Here is a 21,957-nt window from a genome sequence, read left to right as displayed (position 1 = left end):
AAAGATCCAGATGACAGGGACATATGTTAACAATTCTTCCAGAACAGGAAGTAGCTCAGTGGAATGTTGTTTAACAAACCAAGTAGGTAACACGTTTAACATGTTTAAGGCACACGACTTGTAGCGACACATTCAACAAGTCGCTTATAGAAACCCCATTGAAATGATTCAGCATGGGTATGTTATGACTCACATTGGGAGTATTGTCTAATACATCACATACATTATCATTGTTACAAAATTATGTGCCAATATTGTCAACCTCATTACGAATGGTTTCAACCTTATTAACAAAGAATTCACCCCAAACTGATTGGCAAGCTGTATGGGACAATCAACATCTGGTATGGGCTTATTGTGTTTGTTAAGAAGTTCTCTTACATATCTACAGTTCTCAAGTCTTTCTTTATAATATTTATTTATTTATTTATTTATTGGAACATACACTTTTGTATCAGTGGCACACGCCTAACCAGCGGCGCGTTCAAAAACAACAAATATACATTATATATAAACAAAATTATAACACAATTGAATATAGGCCTACATGCAAAATAATGGCCTTGGTACAAAAATTAAAGGAAAAGAAATTGCCTGTCTGAACCCAAGTTGACTTGAAATGGGTCCTTAGCAGGAAAAATAAAACATAATATAGAATAATGAAAAAAATACAATTATATTATAAACTGGTATGACATGACATTAAATATCTTTCAAGACAGAGGATCTCAAGGACCATGCACGTTTTAAGTAACTTTTACAAAACATATCAAAACAATTGTTGACTTGTACATTCTCACGGTCACATGAGGTTCCCAACATAAGGCACAGTTTCACGTCTAAGTCCCCCGCCATAAAGATTTGCCAGAACATTTCTAAGTTCTGTTCTGAAAGAGTACGCTCGAGCTCGGAGAATTCTTCCGAACGAATACCATTCAAGGCGGTGCATGTAAAGAGGAAATGGCGAATATCTTCTTTATCATTTTTGCACATGGGACAATTTTCGTCCATGCCTACATTCCAGGAATGAATTCTACCATTTAGGGGTAGAGTGTTAGACCGTGCCTTAAATTTGAAACTTGCTCCTCGGAAATCAGTTTTTTCCAAAAGATACTTCTCCAGTCTCAATTCTTTCTTATACAAAACATAGTCATTAAGAGAAGATTTAGCTTTAGCGTTATCATACCAAGTGCACTCGTACATTTGTTTGTTAGCTTCCTTAAAACACGTTTTTGCCCAGTGTGGATTTGCCGTGGAATCATACCCAAGATGGCCTAGATCGCATTTATTTAGAGCTATTTAGAGCGGATCGGACAGAAGACAGCCATTTAAATCTAATGTGATCGATATTACAATCAAGACTTAATAATGTATTGAACAGTAATTTTGGCCATCGGTGCATGTCCATACAATTGAGGCGCGCATAGAAATTTACTTTGATGCGATCTTGAATAGAAGCAATTGATAATGAAATAATGAATATTGTGCATTCTTAATAATTATAATAAAATATTGATTCTGGTGGATAACGCTGTTAGCCATAAAGGGGTCTTCAATCATTCTGACAGGTTTGCCTGGCTGCATCAAGAACATTTTGTACAAGAGGAAAATTTCGACGAATTTGTCAAGGAGAGTATTGCAAGAGCTAAGAGACGGTATAGGCAATCCGTATTTGGAAACATAGGTCCATTATTATTATTATTATTATTATTAAAACACATTTCTAATAGCGCTCTACAAATAACACAGCGCTTTTGCTCCAAAAAGAACGTGACAAAATACATATGGAATACAACAACAATAAATTACACATTAGGAAAAAGGTCCATAGGTTTGTATTACAGTGGTTTGCATAAGCTTGTATAATAGAACGCTAGACATTAAATTGTGCATCAGCCTACCTATAAGAATCTCTTGATTTTGCACAATAGGCTTCCGGACGGGTATGATGTAATTTATACCATTTGGATTGTGGTGCCAGACCCAATTGAACCAGGCACAAAAAGAAACTCGTCAGTTATAGTTATCCTTGCTATATTCAACAATCTGATAATTTCTCCAAACCCTCAAACCCCCAAATCAAAAGTTGACATTTCAACGATTTTCAATGGAAACGCATCGTTGTATTGCACATAAAGCACCACGCGCTAAAATCAATAAACACATAATGTAACAGGCACAATTGTTAATAGAAGTTTTAATTACTAAACTTTGTTGACGATGCAGATTGTTATTAAAAAATTATGTATTGAGTTTTTAAACTATACACTAGCAAAAAATAATATTTACTCATCCATTGCTTTCAAGATAAGCCCAGCACAAGTGATTATGTCGTTTGATCATGTTGAAATGCTATGAAAGCTGATACCATTAGGTCATTCATGTGACATATCAGATTGCACACAGATACCAACAGCTGAAGACGCGTAAATGTTCAATCATGTAGCAAAACTATATAGGTGGACTTTTAACCTCTGTGAGAACCAACTCATCGAAGCCCACAAACAAACCTGACTCAGCTCTCTTTTCAGTCGTTTGCATTTCGTGCTTGACGCCAACCACATAGGCAGGCCCGTACGCAGGGGGGGTGCGGGGGGTGCGACCGCACCTCCCCAAATTTGCAAAAGTATACAAAAAGTCCCAAAATTGAAAAATCAGGTTTTTTACGTTTTTTGGTCAAAAAAGGTCCAAGTTTTTGGGGAAAAGTCCACTTTTCACAAAATCGCCCCCACCTTTGGAAAAAAAGTCCACTTTTTCAAAATCAGCACCCCCCAAAAAAATCCTGCGTACGGGCCTGCACATAGGTGCAGTTTGTTGCTTCTGAAAATTGTACTATTCTGCATCAATTGGTTCTGCACGTGACATACATTAACAGGAAACCATGACTGTACCAGAAGTCAAGTATACACAGGTAGGGAAGTAGGGAGGATCACTGTTTACGCCAGCCGGGGGGACGGAGGATTTTCATATAATTTCTCTCAAAAATTTCGCATCCCACCCTTATCTCGAAGGAAAAATTTAAATGCACGTCCCCTCCCCGGGTCCCCTCCCCCTTAATCTTATAATTTGGGCAGATCCTAACAACTGTAATTTGAATTTTATTGTTGTTAAACAAAAGAGAATTATCAGGTTATACACCAATTCTACGTGGCTTGCCCACACATCACTTTTTTCAGCTAAATACTTTGAATATTTTTGATATCCATAAATTTACCAAAGCTTTATTTATGTATAATTTCAGTATACAACATGCCTTGTAATTTTGCCAATTATTTTGTTAAAAATATGGCCATCCACAGTTATTCCACTCGTTCATCCAATTTGTATCGTCCTGCAATATTCAAATATGATTTGGCCAGAAATACCATTATAGAAGACAGTGCCCATTGCTATGGAATTCATCCCCAATGATATCAAAATTGCTTTGTCTCCTAATTCTTTTAAACGCAGCTATAAAAATTACTTGATTTCTTTATAATGTAGCCTACTCATAATTTTGTATTCACAAATGCCAAGTATCATAATATTGTATCATTGTACTGTAAGTTAACATGCATACTTATATATTTCTCAATTGGATTTTTTTATATGCCATTGCCATTGCCAACGTCATTGTCTGTCTGCACTAGTCCTGTCAGTCTGCCGTTTGCACCCCGTCCTTGTCTGTAGGCATCTATTTGTTTGTTGTTGTTGTTTTGTTGTTGTTTTGCACTGAGGGCAATCACATCTTTCGAGCTTTGCTCTTTTGATTGTCCTACCATCCTTTTCTTGATATTTTGTTACCGTGTATATATGATATGATGATGGTGAAATAAACTTGAACTTGAACTCTCACTACAGTAATACGACTTGGCAGACTGGACGGTGTTCAGTGTAGAGTGTTGTATTACTAGTATGTTGAATGAGGGGAGTGAGATAGGTTGAATACATTAGCTTACATTAGTCCATAAGCTTCCATAAGCCACTTTTTGTAGGGGCCTTGGTTGGAGGTATCTAGAACCGGATTTTTACGTCTACCATGTTAAAGTATGATATTTCCTGAGTGCAAAATGGTATGTTTCCAAAATTCTAAGTGGCACATTGGTCCTCAAAGCCATGTGCAAAGTGATTCCTTAAAATACCGATTTGTTTAAGGGATCTAGAATGAGCGTTTATTGCGTTTCGAAAGTATTTTTTGTGGGACATGAGAGCACCTCAGACCTATCGAATTGCATTCTGAATACGAAGCATGTCTTTTTGATATCAAATAATTTTCATTTTTTGAAAATCACAATACAATACAAATTTTATGACAAATTATAAAAATTTGATATTTTTCAAATTTTTGATATATAACAGTCCTCGAAGTAAATTATATAAATCTAATGATATATTCTTAAAGTGTATGTAGCTGGGAGGAAAAGCCGACGGTCAATTGAAAATTTTGACCTTTCATATTGAAGATATGGATTTTTTCCCAAAAGACCTAATTTCTTTTGGTGTTTTGGGAAAAAAATCCATATCTTCAATACGAAAGGGCAAAATTTTCAATTGATCATCGGTTTTTCATCCCACCTACATACACTTTAAGTATAAATCATCAGATTTATAAAGTTTACTTCGAGTACTGTTAAATATCAAAAATATCAATCTTTAATGATTTGCCATAAAATGTGTATTAAATTGCGAATTTCAAAAAATCAAAATTATTTGATATCAGAAGGACATTCTTTGTATTCAGAATGCAATTCGATATGTCTGATGTGCTCTAATGTCCCACAATAAATACTGTCCAAACGTTCATACCCCTTCCCTTAAGTCTAAATCAAAGATAATGCAATTCCATGGCCTTTTTTATTTAATCATCTTTATTAAAAAAAAGACAAACGTTAATGTTACATTTCATTCACTCATTCCTATTTTATTTCCATATATCCTCAAGTACACTAGCAGACAAACATTTGTTCACTTGTTTGGTTACTTGCACTCTGGCTAATGAACAAAATTGGCATCTTGTGTGGGTAATATTGTTCATGTTTTGGAGGTTACTATAAAAGAATGGGCGATTATATTTAGACGTTAATTCCCTCAAGGTAACGAGTATAACGAATTTTACTCGAACTTACTCAACTGTTAATATGAACAAAAGAGCGGTTAATTAGCATCCCTGCCTTATATCTCTTCATAAATTAAATTGGACACTTTACCATTTTAATGTATACGCACTACACTACCAATAGGCCTAACCCTGTGCTAATCTTGTGTTTAATCCATTAGGTATTCATCAACAATGAGTTTGTCAACTCAGTAAGTGGCAAGACATTTGTCACTTTGAATCCATCAACCAGTGAGAAGATATGTGACGTGCAGGAGGGAGACAAGGTAGACATAATACTACGCTATCATCCAAAAGGTTCTTTCTTTCTTCTTTCTTTCTTTCTTTCTTTCTTTCTTTCTTTCTTTCTTTCTTTCTTTCTTTCTTTCTTTCTTTCTTTCTTTCTTTCTTTCTTTCTTTCTTTCTTCCTTTCCTTCTTTCTTTCCTTCTTTCTTTCTTTTTTCTTTTTTCTTTCTTTCTTTCTTTCTCACCATAGTTGGAATTTCCACAACTGCGAGAATTCGCACATTTTGAGGGTGGTTATATCGTGGTCGTACGTTTCGGAATAGGGAGGCTGACGAATGCGATACCATGTTTAAAGGCTTTCTGAAATAGACCCCTGAACATTTGATGGGAATAACTTAGCTACACTCTGTATTTAAGCATATATAAAAGAAATTTATTATAATGTAAAATATTTTTTGAAAATGTGTTTTTTTTTCTAAGGCTGATATCGATCTAGCTGTTAAGGCAGCGCGTGAAGCCTTCAAACTTGGATCAACATGGCGGCGAATAGACGCTTCAGCAAGAGGGCGCTTGCTGTTAAAATTAGCTGATCTTATTGACAGAGACGCAGCATATATCAGAGTAAGTTGAAACATATATTTGGTCGTTGTTTTCTGTTCAATATCACTACAAATGACATGGCTTAAGATACCAGAACGGCTGTCTGACAAAACCCAACAGGAACCAAAAAAAATATCGTTGTAATATATTTAACCTGTCAACAGAGCGACGTTACCGGCGAATCGCGTAAAGCGCATTAACTGTAGATGGGGATGGGTTACAGTAAACTACTCTGCATTCTGCAAACATTGCAATTTTTATAACCGTCATCCCGATATAGACCCCTGCATATTTTGATTTATTCCGTAATCATTAAGTGATAAAAATTTAGGGGGCTATTTTATTCATTTTTTGTCAGGGATCACTTTTCTCTTTCATTTTTTGTCAGGGGGTCTCTCTGTCCCCCTCTCTCTGCTAGCCACGCCACTGGACTAATGTAATTATCTATGAAATACACGGCTACATACGGTTATCCTATTTAACACATTCAACCAATTTGGGTATGTATGCCTCTGCCTATATGGCAATCTCTTGTGTGGTCAACTCGGTGACAAATAGAAACCTCAATGGGACTCAAAGAGACAAATATAATTAGAAACCTCGTAGATTCAAAGGAAAGTTACGTGAGAAATAGAATCCTCGGGGACTCAAAGGGAAAACTATATGTGTCAAATAGAAACCCCGGGGACTCAAAGTCAAAAATACGTAGCAAATAAAAACATCGGGGACTCAAAGGGGAAATTGCGTGTCAAATAGAAACCTCCGGGGATTCAAAGGGAAAATTACGTGACAAATAAAAACTTCCGGGGGGGACTCAAAGGGGAAAATAGGAGTTAGTTTTAAGGCAGAGGCAACGCATTGATCAATATTGTTTTACTTTTTCTTTGATTCATAAGGAACTTGAAACCCTCGACAATGGAATGGTTATCAACCTTACCACTCAATGTATTGACGACATTGGTAACGATGTGCGCTCTATGGCCGGATGGGCCGATAAAATACATGGCAAAACCATTCCCATAGGTAAGCTTTCAATCAAGTTTCGACATATGTTACCATACATGTTGGAGAAAGTGGCAGTAAAGTACCAAAATGTTTGATAGACAAGTTGCTCATTATGAAAACAATCAGATATTCTACCACCTCTTAAAGAATACTATCATGAAAGGAATATATATTATTTTATTTTATATGCTTTGAAAATGGACATTATCTACCTTCTAAGGTGTGCCGCGGCGCTTGGTATCTATGTGGGAGGATCCCGACCTAAGCCCTGGATACACCCCAGGCCATACAATGCTTGTGGCAAAGTGGTTATTGATGTTAATACTAGAGGGGTTAGCACTACGATGCATATATGACTCAAGATAATACCACTAGTCATTTCGTAATAGGCCAATACTATATCATATTAATAAAATTCCCTGTTTTAATTATGTATATTGCCGAATTTTGTTTATTTTGTTTAGCGATGAGTTCTCTGAATCTCTAAAACGACTTCTATCAATTTTTTCCCCAGATGGTGATTACTTCTGCTACACGAGATATGAACCAGTTGGTGTTGTTGGTGCTATAATTCCATGGAATTTCCCGGCCCCCATCGTGGTTAACAAGATGTGCCACGCCCTGGTGTGCGGGAACACAATGGTCATCAAACCTGCCGAGCAGACACCACTGACGGCACTCTATATTGCCGCACTGATCAAGGAGGTTGGTGTCAACAGTTTCGCTTAAAGCCATGTTATAACATTTCAATAAAAATAGATTAGTATTTTTTTTCCACAAAATATGTTAGCTTTTACTGTCAGATATGCCCTTTTTAATTTTAAGTAGACTATGCCATAGTCGAATTTTGATAAATAAAAATATGTTATTATTAATCATGATGAACGGATCCTGTTGGACTCAAAATTAAAATTATACTGATGTTTATTAAAATTAACAGTAAAATGGTCATAAGGAGTTTATATGATTAGTGACAGAAAAAGTAAAGTTTACGTAGGCTTATGTTATTGAATGCAACATGTCTTGCATAAATTATAATGGCTCACTTCAATACTGAACAATTCTGATTTGGAATCTACAAGTTTATTGATCGCGAAAGCCAGAGTAAAAATCCGACTATGCACATTGGATTTTAAGCAGAACTTTACCCGGGACTTTGTTCTCTAATACACGCTGTCATTCATACTTGTTTATCAATCCAATTTAACCACAAGCACTAAGCATGGTTGAGAGTTTAACTTTCGCACCAACACAAAAGCGCCGCAAATACCTCAGATAGTTATGTACAAAGTAGTTCATGGTAATGGCACGTGCCCGGAGGATTTAAACCATAACGAGATCTGGGCGACCAATCACAAGCCATATTCATATAAATATATCATGACCAATTTTACTAGGCCAGAAATCCGACAATCTCATCCATAGACAACCGTGTTAAGCAAGATAAACGCAATCGAAAGTAAGTAGTCCACTTGGGAAGCTAGCAAACAGAGGGAGTACGGTGACTGAAAAGATCAGATGTGAAAATCTATCAATTGCACACACATTAATACAAATCAGAGTTTTATGCTTAAATGTGACCATCCAGCACAACTGAGCCAATCATCATTTTTGAGATATTCAACCAAAATATTCTGCTTGAAATTAGCTTTAAAATGATGTATATCATGTCTATAGTACTTGACATTTAAGTAGTGAAAAATAAATAAAACAGTCAATAAACCCTTTGTTTCCTATTGTTTATTGTTAAGTTCAATGGAGCATATCTCAATAGTGGCACTGGCGACATCCGGGCTCAGTTGTGGAGGATGGTCACAAATGTAATAGCCAGAGTATGCAAAATAGGCAAGTGGATTACGGAGAAGTCTAAATTTTAAGCTGAACAACTGAGGTAAAGCAAAGAAAAGTAAAGCGCCGATGTCGTCAATGTCACTCCATTCGGTTGTGCTACGGCGCGATCCATTATATGTCGCCATGTACATGTACGTACTGTGTTATCAGCAATCGAGTACGCGTTCGACTAATATTTCCATCGTAATAATAAAACGAAGGTTCCTGCGTTTAATACAAAATCTCGGATTTTGATTAAACTACAGCACCAAGAGTCTTGATTTTTGCAGATTATGTTAGTTTAATACAGTACATTATAAATGTGTAAAAAACAGAATTTTGACAAATACTGAGGGCGTCTTCGACAGAAAATGTTATGATATGGCTTTAAGCAATATTCAAAGCGCTGCTCGCGTATTAAAACGTCAACAAATATGGCATTATGAATGAAATGTGTCATAAAACTGCATGAACAACAATCATCATTATTTTAGTTTTCCGATTTCATTTTGATATTTTAGGCTGGATTTCCACCTGGTGTTGTCAATATTGTACCAGGCTATGGTCCCACGGCTGGTGCCGCTATCAGTGAACACATGGATGTTGATGTTGTCTCGTTCACTGGATCAACTGAGGTATCGTTAAACACCGTAAACTTTCATATGTAGCATATAAGCGTGATGGAGTGTCCTGTATGCATAGATAATTATGTCCGAAGTTGGAAAATGTGGGACAAATGTATTCCGATTTTAAGTATCAGAAACCAACGTATCTCAAATCCACAATTATCCATATCCATTAAATAACAATCTGATGGGGTTGTGAGTGCATTCGCAGGAATAATCTGACTGGTAGTGTCATATATCTCCCCATCATCTCCATCTATTTAGAATTTAGGTTTATCTCTATTTCATTATACCATGGGAGAAAGTAGTGTGCTTAAAGTTAATTGTTCTGTTTCATTTGTTATACTGTTGTTATCTAGGTCGGAAGACTTATTCAAGCGGCTGCTGGGAGAACAAACCTGAAGAGGGTTCATCTCGAGATGGGCGGAAAGAGCCCTAATGTTGTGTTCGCTGATTGTGACTGTAATTTATTTATTTATTTCAATTTTCTGAATACAGGGTAACTCCTTCAATGTAAAAGCACTGCTATTCTTGTGACATACATGTACAGGGTGTAATTTACTTAAGGGCTGGGGTATGAACGTTTGGACACTATTTATTTTGGGACATCAGAGCACATCAGACATATCGAATTGCATTCTGAATACGAAGAATGTCATTCTGATATCAAATAATTTTGATTTTTTGAAATTCGCAATTTAATACACATTTTATGGCAAATCATTAAAATTGATATTTTTGATATTTAACAGTACTTGAAGTAAACTTTAGAAATCTGATGATTTATACTTAAAGTGTATGTAGGTGGGATGAAAAGCCGACGATCAATTGAAAATTTTGACCTTTCGTATTGAAGATATGGATTTTTTTCCCAAAACACCAAAAAAAATTAGGTCTTTTGGGGAAAAAAATCCATATCTTCAATATGAAAGGTCAAAATTTTCAATTGACCGTCGGCTTTTCCTCCCTGCTACATACACTTTAAGAATATAACATTAGATTTATATAATTTACTTCGAGGACTGTTATATATCAAAAATTTGAAAAATATCAATTTTTTATAATTTGTCATAAAATTTGTATTATATTGTGATTTTCAAAAAATGAAAATTATTTGATATCAGAAAGACATGCTTCGTATTCAGAATGCAATTCGATAGGTCTGAGGTGCTCTCATGTCCCACAAAAAATACTGTCGAAACGCAATAAACGCTCATTTTAGATCCCTTAAGAAACAGGAAGCTATAAATTTGTCTCATTTGATTACACAGTCAAAAGTTAATATGATTAAATAACCTTCAAAACAAAATTGGACGTTAAATCTCCGTTTCACAAAGACTTACGATTCATTCAATAGTTGCTTACGTGTGGTAAATTAATCGTAAGACTTCCAGAAACGGGACCTGTAGTAATAAGATACATTACGTTGGACATAATCTTCGTGGTCTTCTTATACACCGAACATAGCATAACCATAAATCGTCATATTTGCTTTATAATGACTGCCTAGGAGTGCAACAATATAGAGTGTTCCATAGATATTAAGCATGCAACCTCGATGGCATTTTGGGGTGGGTTTTTTTCAGTGCGAAGTCGATTGTTAGTCTCGGTGATCGGTAAATCGCGTAATGTGTTTTAAGAATTGATTATAATTATAGGGGTGAATTATTAGTAATCTAGTGTTCGTTCTGATGCAGATATTGAGACCAATATCGTAGATGAGCCATTTATTGCCCTTGAATAAGTAATATTGTTTCACCGAAATATATGCTAAACCCGCTGAAAGGCCGATATTAAGTTTTATATTCGTAAATAGTCCTGTAATGAACGTGATGCCGTCAGGCTGATCATATGTGATGCGATCATGCAAATTCAGTCGGAACTCAGAAATATAACATTTTCGGTTTCTTATAGGATAGTAAAAAGCATTTGCAAAGCTTTCGCACCAACACAAAAGAAAACCCCTTTGACATTGAACAACCAGTTCCGAAGATATGAGCAATGTAAAGACTTTCAAAACAAAAGGGAAACAAAGGGATATATTTCCTTTGTTTGACTATATCTCAAAATCAATATTTCCAAGATCCGACTGTTTTTGCATATCGCATCACATATTAGAGTAGGTCATTCGTAGTATAATACATTCCTCTTGGTGAATATGAATGCAATATTATCTTTTTCTTTAACGTGCAGTGGACTATGCAGTGGAGATGAGCCATCAAGCCTTGTTCCTTCATTGTGGTCAGGTCTGCATCGCTGGCTCACGTACATTTGTTCAAGAGGAAATCTATGACGACTTTGTTAAGAAAAGCGTAGCAAGGGCAAAGAAACGAACTGTTGGAGATCCATTTGATAAGACAATTGAAGGAGGTCCACAGGTAAATGTTGTGTAAAAAGAGGTGCTAGATATCCAGTCAATCTACACATGCGCTGTCACTTGCATCAGCCTTGACCTGATTAGGGGTAAAATTTTGTTTTAGCCCTGTAACGCTGTTAGCGGTCCCCTGACACTGGCTGCTCTTTCTATCGGTACAGAAGAGGATCTCGAGAGATTGCAAAGATACGTTCACTGCTAACACCATACGGGTTATGTATTACGACATTGTGCGGTAGAACTTCATAGTGCCTTTCACATCCAAACTAGTCTGCTACACAGCTAGTTTGTGTCGGTCCTAACGCTCGTCGTTCCTAGTATGTTCGTGATAGCCACATACAGTCTGCCCGAGACTACATCTAAACGCAATTGCAATAAGCTCATGATGGCGCTATGCTGAGACAAATATATCTATATAAATATATAGAAAGCACCCATTGATTCACCTTGGCTGCATCGAACCAGAGAAGATGAGAATAGACTCTCATCGAACCCACTGTCCTCGGTATTAGTATGCAAATACGACTGGCTGTATCTATTGCTCTAAGCTTTCAGTCCAGATTAGCGATAATTTGAGTTTTGCGAGCTAATGGAAAATGAGTAGGCCTATTGTTCACACGTGTACAGTCAGCCACCTGGACAACCGATTCTTTAGAAATGCTTAGTTGCGCTAAAAGTTGATCGATAAATGTTAAAATCAGCACAATTCAGAGATACACCTTTTTGCTATGAAATTAATTTTCTCGATCAAATATAAAGCAATATTTTTTTTTTCTTCAGTAATGTCAGTTAAAAACTTGGTGCTTGGATATACATTTTTTTTTAAATCCTGGTGTTAAAATTAAGCATCAAATTGTGTCTTTTAGTGTGATATTTTTGATTTTTATAGGCCTTGAATTCGCCCGCGAGCTTTTTACGGAATTCATGTTTTAGCGTCTCAAACTAATATAGTTTGCTAAAGAAAGATATTTCCCACCCCTGTAAGGCACATCGTGTGGGTCTATATGTTATAGTTTTGTCAGAATTTCCGTTTTTGTTTTACCCTTTTCCCTTCATGCTCCGAAAATGTCAAAGTCAGTACTTTTATCTCGAGAGCAACCAGCAGAAATAGTCGATATTTCCTTTGTTGTTTATCCAGGTCAATTTTCCATTGAAAGCAAATTGCCCGACCAGCGATTTGGTAGCCCAAATCCCCAATTGAGTGTTCTGGTTAAACATGATCAGTAGGAGCGCTATAGGCCTGGGAATTTCTTTGCTATATTGAAGTTCTAGCAACACTGTAGCCATGCCGGTATTCCTATTAAACCCAGGGATATCGATCCACAATGCTAGTATTAGCCTTAGATTTCACGCGTCGATTTTGAAAAATGGTCAGCCGGCAGTAAAAATGGTGAAATGAAAACGCAAATTCTGCAAAACTATGATATATCGCTCACGGTGATGTGCGTTAGAAAGTTGGGAAAAATCCTTCATTAGCGAACTATCTTACTTTGAAAAGCTAAAAGGTTGATCCAAAAAAAGGCTCCCGGGCAGAGTTTAAGCCTATCAAAATCTTACACTAAATGACTAAATTTCACGCCTACGTTTAACACTAGAATTTGAAAAAAAAATACAGTATCCAGCACTACAATTTTTCCTGACATTTACTGAAAAAATGAAAATGATTGCTTTTCATTTGGCCGAGAAAATTAATTTTACATCGAAAAGGTGTAACTAAAAATTTAGCTCATTTCAACACCAAATTCGATCGTTTGTATTGCCTCATTAAATGACTGAGTGAGCCTTGCATAACAAAAGAATCGGTTGTCCAGGATGCTAACTGTGTATGCCATTTGTCTAAATAACCTAAACAGAGTTTGGCGTTGGATGCCTTGGAAGTCGCCATGGTGTATATTATTGGAACAACAAGAAACAAACCCCATTATCATATAAATATTACCCTGTTTACTTTTTAAAGCAAAATGAAAATAGATAATTTAATATGCCTTGTTCGATTACTACCCAGCAAACAGAAATATATATTACAGAAAACGTTAAAGGTCCGGCTAAAGGGTATGTGAGTGTCATGGGTATAAAAGGTTTTATTAACATTCAAAAAACATTTTATTCAAAACTTGGTGCGAAACATTCTAACATAATTGACTGAAGTACACCAAATGTTTGCCAAATTATATTTTACAATAGCTTTTCGAATTATGGTTTAAAATGTTGTATAATTTTTCAGTATAACACGTTTAAAAAAGAGTTTTCATGCTTTTTATATAAGCCGACATTGATATGTTACTAAAATGTTTTAACTAAAACTGAAAACACGTGCATTGTCATGTTTTAAAAACATTTTAGTGTTTGCTGAATAGCATCCATAAGCAAAACACTATGACAGCTGTTTAACGAAATAGCAATGGCGAAAAATGACGTTGCACGAACTTCTGTTGCCCATCCAAACAGACAATTCATACCGTATTATGCCGTAAGACGACACGGTCTTGCCTAAGACGCCTTTTCGCAAGATGACTTTTGGACGGCATTCTCCACATACAAATGAATAGGTAATCTGCTCGTTCGGAAAAAATCGAAATTTATTCACTTCGTCTTATCTATACCAGGTTAAATCCCACCAATGGATTTGATTACATATTGAACTCTACTTTTTCTAAAGTCTGCACAAAAAGTAACGCAGCTGTTATAAATATGTCTATAGCTTCAGAATAATAATTGTTTCCACAATATTTCTACATAGACAGAAGGATGATTTATTTACGCGCATTTTGATACCCCATTTGTCAAATGTCGTTCAATATTAGCAACACAGAAGTCCTTTTAAAGAAAAATACCCACATTTAAAAGTTGCCGTTTATAGCGATCAATGTTATTACGCAAGCATCATGGCACGTAAAACCCTCCATTTATCTTTGCGCTGACTTCAAATCAATACAAATAGCTGCAACTTTAAAATTCGGGTATTTTTCTTTAAAAACACTGCTGTGTTGTTACTTTTGAACGAAATTGGACAAATATTGTATCACAATGCGCGTAAATAAATCATCCTTCTGTCTATGTTAAACTAATGTGAACACAATTATTAGATCTGACGCTATAGGCGTATTTATAACAGCTGCGTTTCTTTTTGTGCAGACTTTTGTATAATATTGCCTCTAATTCAAATTGTACTTTCACCTCTTTTTATAGATTGATCAAGACGGTCTGGATAAAGTCATTGAATTGATTGAGAGTGGTAAAAAGGAAGGTGCCAAATTAGAATGTGGCGGCAAGCGTATTGGTGACAAGGGATACTTTGTTGAATCCACAGTTTTCTCTGATGTGACAGACGACATGAGAATTGCTAAAGAAGAGGTATGCAGTTCTGTTTACTGAACTTTAAAACGCAGCAGGCGTTTTCATCTGCTTTATTTTAAGTTATTTATATCAGCCTAAATTACTTTCGATTGAGACAGTCCATTTCATTACAAGCAGAGTCCATAGACAGATTGTAATATTTCCTTTCTTTGACAATGCAGATATTTGGACCAGTGCAGCAGATCATCAAATTTAAGACATTAGAAGAAGTACGTGATCGAGCTAACAACACGACCTACGGTCTTGCAGCTGCGGTGTTTACCAAAGATATTGATAAGGCATTCAGTATTGCCAATACCGTACAGGCAGGAACTGTTTGGTAAGTGTGCTCAATGATCGACGTCTTAACGGTAAAAAGACATATCTCCACTGGTTTCCGTAAAATTATTAATTGTTCCCAGATAGCTCAGTGCTCCAGTGACATAAACACTTAACATTCATTAGCAGCCGTGCATTCATAGAGCTCAGCAGCACAAAGAAAATTCGAGCTCATTCGTAACCTTGTATGAATCGATTGTGCTATGTTTGCATTACGTTTTGTAACCTGCAGGGATTTGATCATGTCTCACCTCCTTTTTCAACCAAATCGATGGTAATTACTCTTGTAGTGGGGGATCAACATTTAACCACAAATTGCCTCAGGCAAAACTCACTTCCTGGGAACTATTATACCACACAATGTCATTTTTATGTAACTCATTGACCCATTTGTGTTATATACTTCCTCTAGCTACAATGATATCCTTGTGATCTGGTCAACTCATCGAACCTCAGGAGGGAATTCAATTTTTGATCAATTCTCTCCAGGTAGTGAAACGTAATGGATATTTCAGGATAAAGAGGTTTAAGAGATTTGAGGTTTACATTTCCCGTTTTCGTACCTCGTCTAAAATTACTCTAAAATTATTTATTTAGGCCCAAATAACATCTTACTAACATGTATTGACGACAATTTAGGTCTTGTTAATTAAAAATGTCATATCTGTGATTTCCATTTCGTGTCAGGGTTAACACCTATTTCGTTGGATAAGCTCTTACACCATTTGGTGGTTACAAGATGTCTGGAGTCGGAAGAGAAAAGTATGTATAGTATACCCACAGAGGAGAAAGAAAACAGAGAGCACCACACATAGACATACCACCTAGACCTATGACTGCCCATCCCTAACCATGGCAGTAGGTGAAGCCACGTATCCAAGGTGATTTTAGTCGGCCGGGTGGTCGGACGCGGAGAAATAAGCGTTCATGTCTGGAGAGAAAGACGCGCTCATTTGCGTGATTGTTGTGCTATTATCACTCGCGTCAAATGCAACATGTTCCGTAGACGCGAACATATCTGCTTGCTTGCGCCCGGGTATGCGTCCTTGTCAAAGTCGTTGCTAAGCAGTGTCGACTTAACACTACGCGAACCAAAGTCACTGGTCTAGGTACTTGTTTGTCTGGGTACCACCAGTCAAAGTCTCCGCATCACCCGATAATGAGGGCCGATTGTTCCATGAAATGCGACAGTCGAGACTGCTACGCAATTACCGCGTATTTTCATGGTCTATCGCGTAATCGCGAAAGCACGCAACACTCTATCGCATATACGCGAAGGCACGCAGCGCTGGCGTGATTGTTAGACACGGCAGGATCGATCAATCGGCCCTCATGAATATGCGAGAACTCACCGCATACAATACACGGGGACTTTTACTGGTGGTACGCTCTCTGTTTTCTTTCTCCTCTGTGAGTATACCCCGCATTCATTTCTATAGTCTTGTCGCTACAAACGAGCGACATACCAGTACACGAATAATGAATACATTCAATAAAATGTTTCCAATAATAATGAATAACATAATATATTCAAATGATCAAAGATTTGGAACAACCTTTGATGTATCGTATGCGCGTATCGTCAATCGTAAGTCCAGTTGATGATAAAATAATATCATGTCGACTACTCTTGATGATTGATATTGAGCATTTATATTTTATTAGTAATTGGTGATGTTTGCAATTTCGTTATAATGATTTCATCACACCAAAGTCACACATGAATTACTAGTAAAAACACTAAAACTCAACCCATGTGTTACTGATTGTCATTTGTTGTATTTACAGCGGAATGGAAGGCCTTATGGAGTATCTAGAGATCAAAACCGTAAGTAACATCGTGTACTTCAAAAAGTAATCTGGCATAGCACACTTGAGTTCCATTCAGATCATATTAAAATATACAGGGTGTCCCAAAAAAGAGGCCTCTAATTGCGCCTTCTTTTTCTTCTATTTTAGAAAGGCTGATCAAGTATATGTTGGTATGTAAAGAAGCCTTTACCCGTTAGCTTTAATAAACCGAAACAATTATTTCAAGATATGCCCTTTTAAAGAAATGTATCCGTTTTTCACTCTGTCCACGGAGGAGGTTTGGCTACTTCAAAGATTGAAAAGTGCATATACCATGCATGAACATAAAACATCCCTCGATGATAACTTTATAAAATAACAACTTTATTTTAGGGAATGGGCTTTACCGGTGGGCTTATGGGTTATGGATTTTGTGTTATTAATTTGGGCGAAATTGATGTGGGATAGGACCTCTTTTGCTATACTTGCAATTACTTATGTTTTTCTCGCTTATTTTATGCCTTTTTGTTTTATTATGTTTTTTACTTTCTTACTTTATTGTTTCTTGCTTTCTTTTTATTGACAACAAAAGTCATTTCACTTTTTGGAATAAAAGGTTACCCTGAAAAGGGCTGTTTAGTTTGGTTCTTTTGAAGTGAGTTTACTGTGCTGCTCTGCCCTCTACCTGGTTGCCTCCTTGACGAATACAGGTTTCAGCCCTAGTTCTCATTGCATCAATTGCGTTGCGTACCAACCTTGTGCGCCGGATACTTGCGAATATAGCAGTAATACGTTTGCAAAGATTTTGGATTTTGCCACAAATGAAGAAATCAAGTGGTGTGAGGTCTGGTGATCTTGCAGGCCACTCCACAGCATGACCCATCCCAGCAACTCTGTTTGCTATCCGTGGACAGAGTGAAAAACGGGAACTTTTTAAAAGGACATATCTTCAAACTTTGTGAGCCGATTGAAATAATTGTTTTGTTTCTTAAAGCTAACAATTAAAGGTTTCTTTACATACCAAAATAAATTTGATCAACTTTTAGGCGCAAAAGAGGGCGTAATGAGGAGCCTTTTTTGGGTTTTGGGACACCCTGTACAAGATAGATACTGAGGTTTAAATGACCTTCGTCTATCAAGATACCTAAAGTTTGATTTACACTACTTAGGAAACTATAGCTGTTTTCTTAAACTTAACCTGCATCATCTAGGCTTAATCTCGTTTAAAAGGGGATGTGCGATAGTTATGAGCCCTGGGTGGAAGGTGAAATGGGGACGGTACGGCAAGAATTTTTGGCAAGCCAAAGGGAGGGGGTAATATTTGGCAGGCTGAGAGGCGGCAAGCAAATTCTTGGCACGCCGTTTTGAAATTTTACCCACCCGTCTCATTTTACAAGTATTATAGGAACAAACAATTATTGTTGTTTGCTGGTATGCGAATTATTTTATTTCAATTTAGTTTGCTATACCAATACATTAAAAACCATGTTTTGCTTCTTCCCATTTCTATAGGTTATCGTTAAAATTCCAGAGAAGAATTCTTAGACAGAGCATAACAACGTCCTTTTGAAGTTGGCTGAAGTCCTGATTTGGTTTCATAATTTTGGGACACCTTCATATTTAAGGTTGTAATTAAATACATTAACGTTATTTCGATGAACTTCAGAATAAAATACATTTAATCCTGCTACTGAGGTCGGTTTAAGCCAAAGAACGTATAAAACAAACAAAGTGCACTACTGTGCATGCTCACGTAATCTCCGCAACTTAGTTACATAATTTTGGATACCAGAATTATATTTTGGATTCGTTGAACCTTCTAATTAGCATACTTTTGGAAGCTGGAAACCTATATATTTGGTTTAACTATTAACACTCGTTTTTTTTAAATATGGGCATATAAGTGACGTCATTAGAAATTCTCAATTTGTCAAAATTATTTTACCGAAAAAATACTGACGAATTTTTTCATTTTTTCCTCCATTTTCTGACATTATAAAGTCTAGCTGAGGTCCAATATGTTAGGAAAATATTTCTACTGGTGACCCCATGTTGACATCGGATTCTTAAGCTGTATTTTCGCTCAAAATGGTACAAACTGGTGCCGTTTCTCGTCCGCCATCATTTACTCACACTACTTGACCTTTTGTCAGGTCATGTAGTAGACTAACTTACCAGTCGTTTTTTGTGGCCATCACCCCCCGGAGTAGGGCATGATTTCCTCAATTTGAACTCATGCATGTTCTTTTACTAAACAAAGGTAACGTGACTATCAAAATCATTAGGCCTAACACATTAAAGTGTGGGGGTCTATAGGGGTGCCTAAAGAACACCGCAAAGTCTATAGCTGTAGTTGTGTCCCCGGGGCCACTCATGTATAAAAGTTGTAAGCATCCGCGTGAATTGACTTTCATAAATGACCCTAAGCGAGGATATTGAAATTTTGTCAAACTAACCCTAAATGAGGATTTTACTCAAATAAAATCACCCTAAGCGAGGAATTGCTTCGAAATTTCTAATGGCCGTTAATTGGGTAATTAAAAAAATAAATACCCTTTCCTCCAGTACAATGAGTGTTTTGAGACCCTAATCGCAGATCCGTGCGGATCCTCGTTTTGCTTTTCAAAACCACCCTTTAAATAATCCGCGTTTTCTTTCACGTGGATGCTTCTTACAAGTATTATTCTGAGTGGCCCCCGGGGGTTGCGTTAAAATCATTTCTACATTCATGCTCTAAGAATGACTTAAAATAACGCAACGGAATCTTGCACAAAAAGTGGACGATTTATATACCAAATTGTACTTTTAAATGTTTATGTGATTGTACAGATTGTATTGTATCTCCTTGCATGAGGAATGACATTAAATCCAACCAAATGCGTGAAATGTTTGCATTGTTTGGGCCTTGCCCAATGTGTAATGGAATAACGTATGTGTCTTATAAATAAACTACAGACTTGACATTTAATATGGAATACTTTTTCGCAAAATTCCAAGACTAGTCTGGTAGAGGTCTGCATAAACGGCACGGGCTAAATATTAATTGGGGTGTGTCGGGAGATAGTGTAAAAAAAATATTTGACAAAAATGTGCTTTTCATTAGTTTACATTATGGCGCTCATAATGTAGTAAATTAGCCTAAAATTGCGGATTTAAGGAGACTTAATTTGAATTTTGTGGGGGTAAAATTTCTGAATTTGAGCAACATCATTCTGATATTATCACATTTATTGAGGTTTGAGGCAATTGTATTGAACCTAAATACCAATAAGTGTTCGTCAGAACTGAAATTCACCTGTGCTCTACCAGTTTGGAAAGTGGGAGGAGCTTTAGAAAATATGGCTCTATAAAGTGGTATGCACTCAGAAAATTTGAATGGTCCCCTGGGGCCAAATGTTATAAACTTACTGTACCCAAAGAAATAGTGTGAGTTCATTGGACAACCAGAGATCCGCACAGTTGTTTTTGTACCGTACGTTTATTACATTTTACCCCAGGGGCCATTCAAACTTTTTGAGTACGTACAGCTATTAAGAGCCCTCTTTTTCAGCTCCTCCCCTGTTCAAAAACTTGGTACATTGTAAGTGTATTTCAGCTTTGATGAATGCCAGTTGCTGACGAAGTTTAAGAAATATCACCTCAAACCCCTATAAATTTGATAATAACAGAACCACGTTGCATAAAGTCCGAAATTGTGTCCCCCACAAAGCTCAAATTCAGCCTCCCTAAATCCACCATTTTAGGCAAATTCGCTACATTATGAGCACCATAATGTAAACATAGCGAAAGCACATTTTCTTTCAAACAATTATCTTACACCATCTCCCGACACACCCCTATTAATATTTAGCCCGTGTGGTCTATGCAGACTCCGTCCAGACCAGTCTTGGAACTTTGCGAAAAATATTCCATATTAAATGTCAAGTCTGTATTTATTTTGTTTGTAATATTTTTGTTAACATTACAAAATTATGGATATTTAAATTTCCAGTGTCCAGAAACGCCTTTCGTGTCCTTAGACTATATAAACTTAGTCCACTTGATCCATTTATCAACACATTTATGTGCCTGAGTGGTGTTCAAACCTCATCAATAGTGTACATTCCAACATGTGTTGCATTGTATCGGGCTTATCCGCACTCGGTGTAGAGGCGCCCCTTCAGGCAGCCGCAACAGCCAATGCAATTCTGCAACCAACAGTTCAGAGCACTGGCACCACTCATTGCACGGCCCCCTTACAACCCCTGGAGCAGCAACAGGTGATGCAAATGGCCTGCCCTCAACCATCAACCAACCCCAACAGTTCAGAGCACTGGCACCACTCATTGCATGGCCCCCTTACCACCCCTGGAGCAGCAACAGGTGATGCAAATGGCCTGCCCACAACCGACCCCACCGGTTTTTTGCAATGGCACTGCTCATGGCACTGTGCCCTTGCCACATCCGGGGCAGCAGCAGGCGATGCAGATGGGCCAAGCACAGTCATACACGTATGGCCAAACTCAGCCGACCTTCCAAGCTGCATATACCCAACCATCTACCATGGCAATGGCGGCCCAGCAACCATCCGCCAGTCCACTGATGTCATCAATTAGTGCCCCCAGCTACACCTCATGGTAAGTTACCTTCTCTACCTACTCTTTTATATTCACTGTGCACTTACAGTTACACTTATCTAAACCTGTACCTATGCCTTTGCTCCCTGGCATCACTAGGGGGCGCCCTATCAGTACCCC

The 21,957-nt window shown here is 37.1% G+C and overlaps 1 protein-coding gene across 1 annotated transcript; it reads left to right on the top strand.

Annotated features, from left to right (window-relative positions):
- Positions 1 to 2,397: 2,397 nt before the first annotated feature.
- On the top strand, positions 2,398 to 19,731 carry LOC140171266 (aldehyde dehydrogenase 1A1-like). The gene is made up of 14 exons (XM_072194496.1): positions 2,398 to 2,566; positions 2,805 to 2,911; positions 5,257 to 5,361; positions 5,801 to 5,941; positions 6,817 to 6,943; positions 7,440 to 7,630; positions 9,277 to 9,390; positions 9,741 to 9,843; positions 11,575 to 11,759; positions 14,945 to 15,109; positions 15,274 to 15,431; positions 16,118 to 16,192; positions 17,219 to 17,258; positions 18,734 to 19,731. Exons 2-12 carry the CDS (start codon positions 2,882 to 2,884, stop codon positions 16,140 to 16,142), a joined length of 1,344 nt encoding a protein of 447 aa, XP_072050597.1. The 5' UTR covers positions 2,398 to 2,566; positions 2,805 to 2,881; the 3' UTR covers positions 16,143 to 16,192; positions 17,219 to 17,258; positions 18,734 to 19,731.
- The last annotated feature ends 2,226 nt before the right edge of the window (positions 19,732 to 21,957 follow it).

This window comes from Amphiura filiformis, chromosome 15 (genome assembly GCF_039555335.1).
Source record: "Amphiura filiformis chromosome 15, Afil_fr2py, whole genome shotgun sequence".
NCBI classification, from domain to species: Eukaryota; Metazoa; Echinodermata; class Ophiuroidea; order Amphilepidida; family Amphiuridae; genus Amphiura; species Amphiura filiformis.
This window is presented reverse-complemented; position numbering and strand designations above follow the sequence as displayed.

Bases quoted from the DNA above. Each gene is read 5' to 3' on its own strand.
- LOC140171266 (XM_072194496.1), top strand. From the start codon at position 2,882: ATGACTGTACCAGAAGTCAAGTATACACAG. The intron at 2,912-5,256 runs GTAGGGAAGTAG...TTAATCCATTAG, and splicing joins CAGAAGTCAAGTATACACAG to GTATTCATCAACAATGAGTT. The intron at 15,110-15,273 runs GTATGCAGTTCT...TTGACAATGCAG, and splicing joins TGAGAATTGCTAAAGAAGAG to ATATTTGGACCAGTGCAGCA.